General features: G+C 46.4%; 1 protein-coding gene across 2 annotated transcripts; it reads right to left on the bottom strand.

The window, feature by feature from the left end:
- Positions 1–1996: 1996 nt before the first annotated feature.
- LOC108700806 (homeobox protein Hox-B8) lies at positions 1997–4113 on the bottom strand. Of its 2 annotated transcripts, none has more exons than XM_018234776.2 (2): positions 3239–4113; positions 1997–2933 (listed from the first exon to the last, which is right to left on the bottom strand). In XM_018234776.2, exons 1-2 carry the CDS (start codon positions 3660–3662, stop codon positions 2626–2628), a joined length of 732 nt encoding a protein of 243 aa, XP_018090265.1. In that variant the 5' UTR covers positions 3663–4113; the 3' UTR covers positions 1997–2625. The 2 variants fall into 2 exon arrangements, with proteins under 2 accessions (XP_018090265.1, XP_018090264.1); XM_018234775.2 differs by having other exon boundaries at positions 1997–2936; positions 3239–4111.

Consider the following 4113-nt stretch of genomic DNA (forward strand, 5'->3'; position numbering starts at 1 on the left):
TGTAGGCCGGGCCCTTTTAGTGTCGGTTTTACGAGGTACCGTGATATATTACAGAATTAGACTCCAGATTTACACCAAAAAGGACCCCCTTTTTCCTCCCCGACCATGTGACTGCGCCACACGTGATTTCCCGGCGTCCAATCCCCGCCGAGCTCTTGTAATGTGGAAAGAAAAAAAAATGGTTGTGGAGCTGAATTTATAAAATATGATGAATATTTCATGGGATGTAAGATGTACGAGTTTCAGGTGAAATTGAGTCCATAAGTGAGCGCTGATCTCTCGCTTTCCTTTAAATGAGACCCAAGCACTGACATAAAATCCTATTTGTGCCTGAGAGGGGGGGGGGGAAATCTCCCTTGAATCCCATTTATTTGTCTATTGATTTGCCTCTAACGTTTCTGTCTGAGTCCTGTAAGATTTCACTCTGTTTGGCACCGCTATTAATTGCGCTCTCAGCCCTGGCTCTACTTCTTGGTCACACAGAGAGAATGAGAGAGAGACACAAATAGACAGAAATAGACAGAGACATAGAGAGAGAGAGAGAATTGGAGCTCTTAGCTGATTACATGTTCTTGCTAAGCTGCACATTCCATTAAGAGAAAAGAGCGAGCCCTGCGCACAATTCCATTATCTCCCAAACTTGCCCAACACTCAGCTCTTCACCCTCCAATAAGCACTGCACATTTTAACCCTGTCATGGCCTATGTAGCCCCTCTGACACCCCAAAGGTCACCAGTAATGAGAGAAAGCAAATCCCCCCCCAGAATACACACACACATCAACCCCATCCACTGCCATTTTTACGCAATGAAGCTGCGAACAGACACTCAGAAGGTTCCTGCATCTCTTGTAAACAGATAAACTCACCTTTTCTATTGTGATGCCCATTCCATGCCTTGCCTGACACCAAAGGATTACAAATAAAAAGCGACAGTGAGCGAATACCCCCACCCACAATACACACAGATGAAGCCACTCCACTGACATTTTCCTGCACAGAACTAAACTGCAAGTAGACACTCAGTGAGTTTACCTGTTCAGTGCAGAACACAAGAGAAATGCAGAAACCTTCTTTTTCTATTGAGATGCCCATTCCAAGCCTTGCCTGGCACCAAAGGGTTAAATAACGACAGCCAATACCCCCCTTAGAATACACACACTCATTAACCCCATCCACTGCCATTTTTACGCAATAATGCTGCAAGTAGACACTCAGAAGGTTCCTGCATCTCTCTTGTGAACGGGTAAACTCACTTTATCTATTGTGATGCCCATTCCATGCCTTGCCTGACACCAACGGGTTACCAATAAAGAGCGACAGCAAATCCCCCCCCTTAGAATACACACACACATTAACCCCATCCACTGCCATCTTTACGCAATGAAGCTGCAAGCAGACCCTCAGTGAGTTTACCTGTTCTGTACAGAACACAAGTGAGATACAGAAACCTTCTTTTTCTATTGAGGTGCCCATTCCGTGCCTTGCCTGACACCAAAGGGTTACCAACAACACACACACATTAACCCCATCCACTGCCATTTTTGTTTTTGCGATTAAGCTGCAAGCAGACACTCAGAAGCTTTCTGCATCTCTCTTGTGAACAGGTAAACTCACCTTTTCTATTGTGATGCCTATTCCATGCCTTGCCTGACACCAAAGGGTAACGAATAAAAAGCGATAGCAAATACAACCCCCAGAATACACACAGACACATCAACCCCATCCACTGCAATTTTTCTGCACATAACTAAACTACAAGTGGACACACAGTGAGTTTACCTGTTAAGTTTTTCGGCATCTGACAGATGCAGAAATCTTCTATTTTTTTTTAATGTGATGCCCATTTTTATGGTTTCCAAGTGATCCCTTCTCACTGTTCTCCAGAGTTTCCCAATGTCTCGCGCTCCCTTTCATCCCTCACTGTCCCCAGTGTCCCCCTGCTGGCTGAGCCCAGGGACCCCATTTATACAAGACAAAATCGCACGGTGCCACAGATTCCCTCTTGTAAACTTTATTAGCGCTTCTTCTTCCGTCGCTTCCATGTTTAGACAACAGAACAAAGTGGATCGAACAATCAAATCACCCCCCCTCCCAATAAAAATGAATTCCACGTACACAGGTCACAGAAATCTGTCTACAGTTGCCCTAATAATAAGCACAAGTGGGGTGGCTGAGAGCATGCTAACTAAAGAGGGTTCCTCTGGCCATGGCTGGGGACCATGATGAGGAGAGGGGGCATCCTAGCCGTGTGTCAGGGGAAGGTCTACATCTCAATTAGGCAGTTTCATGTTGTTGGTTTGTCTTTTGTTTTGCGGATTTTCAGAAAGGAACACAGGAATCACACAAAGTGCACACAACAAACTTCTAAACCAAACAACACCCCCCCCCCACACAGATTATGATCCACAAAAAGCTATTGCGTTAAACACAAACACTAAGGTCACTGCATTTTTTGTTCTGAACAGAGGAGCCGCTTAGCAGCTTCTGCCTTGTCTTGTGATGGGGGGGCACTGGCTATTGTTGTACCAGACAGCATGGGGGGGGGGGTCACAGCAGATATCGGTGTCTCCTCCTGACCGTTCGCTAAAAATCGCAAAGAGTCGCTACTACTCCTGGGTGCGATTTTAATTGCTCTTTTCCCCTTTTTGTCCTTCCAAGACTTCCTCTGTCTCTTGCGCCCTCTCCATTTTCTGTTTCTCCAGTTCCTCCTGTTCACATTTGCTGCTGGGGAACTTGTCTTTATTGTTCTCCTTTTTCCATTTCATCCTCCGGTTCTGGAACCAGATTTTGACCTGTCTCTCAGTCAGTCCCAGGGCGTGCGACACCTCAATCCTCCGCTTTCGGGTCAAGTAGGGGTTGAAGAGAAACTCTTTCTCCAGCTCCAGCGTCTGGTAGCGACTGTAGGTCTGCCGTCCCCTCCTGCGTCCGGCGGCTGCTGGAAACCAAAAGAGGCTTCAAGAATTAGACAAGGGCAACAAGGGAAAGGAAACTATGGGTGGGGGACAATGGGGTGGAGAGGGGTAAAACAGGCGCTTTGAGATCCCACCACCCAACTGTCAAGCCCAGCTGCCCAGGAACAATTACAAAGGGGGCTGTTGAGGGTGTTAAAGCCTGGGAAGTGTCCAGCCATAAAAAAACAAAACATCCATCCGGCAATTAAACTATAAAGCAATTGACAAGAACACAACGATCCCCCATAAAGCAGTAAAAAGTATCTGGAGGGACTTTATGGCTCACCTTGTGGTCTCATCCATGGGAAGAGCTGGGTCGGAGAAGGACTCTGTTCTGAGCTCTCTGCCTCTTCCCCCAGCCCAGCCGAGGCCACTTTGCACTCACTGTATTGCACTAAGTCCGACTCTTGGCTGCTGAACAGGCTCTGCCTCTGTAAGGGGTCGTATCCATAGAAGCTGCCGGGGTCGCCGTGACAAGTCACAGCACAGGGGTTCTGCTGGTAAGTGGGAGAAGAAAGAGAAGGTGTTCCATGGTAAAAATCCTGAATCTGCCCCGGGTGCTGAAATGTTCCCCCAGCACTGGCTCCATACACCACTGTAGCTCTGCCTCCCAAGTCTGTCTGCGTAAAGCCGCAATCATAGTAATTGGGGCGCAAAGAGTCGCCGGTTTTGTACTTGGAGAAGAGAGAATTGACGAAATAAGAGCTCATGTTAATTTCGTTTTTTTTCCTACAAACACCAGAGAAGCTTAAGGAGCTGGCTGGAGAGCCTGTGATTTCCACAAGTAGAGAAGAAAGGGGGGACAATCAAAAGTCTACGTTTGGATGATATTACACCCCCCCTTCTTTCCTTTCTTTTTTTTTTGGGTTGTTGTTATAAAAAAAAAAAAAAAGTAAAAAATAAATAAATAAAAAAAATGATGCACCCACTTAAAGACTTCTCGCTTTACATTTCCAAGAAGGGGACTTGCCAGTTCATAAACAGTTTTCTGTGATTTACTCCCCAGCAAATGACTTCTTTCATATTTTGCCTGGTCTTTTCAGGAACATTTGCATCTATTAGCGACGCCTGTTCCTATTGGAGAGTCGCACTAGGGCTGCTGGAGAGGATTGGGAGAGAGGGGCAAGGAGAAGAGAGGAGTAATGAGAAGAGAGAGGAGAA

Source organism: Xenopus laevis, chromosome 9_10L (assembly GCF_017654675.1).
Source record: "Xenopus laevis strain J_2021 chromosome 9_10L, Xenopus_laevis_v10.1, whole genome shotgun sequence".
Taxonomy (NCBI): Eukaryota; Metazoa; Chordata; class Amphibia; order Anura; family Pipidae; genus Xenopus; species Xenopus laevis.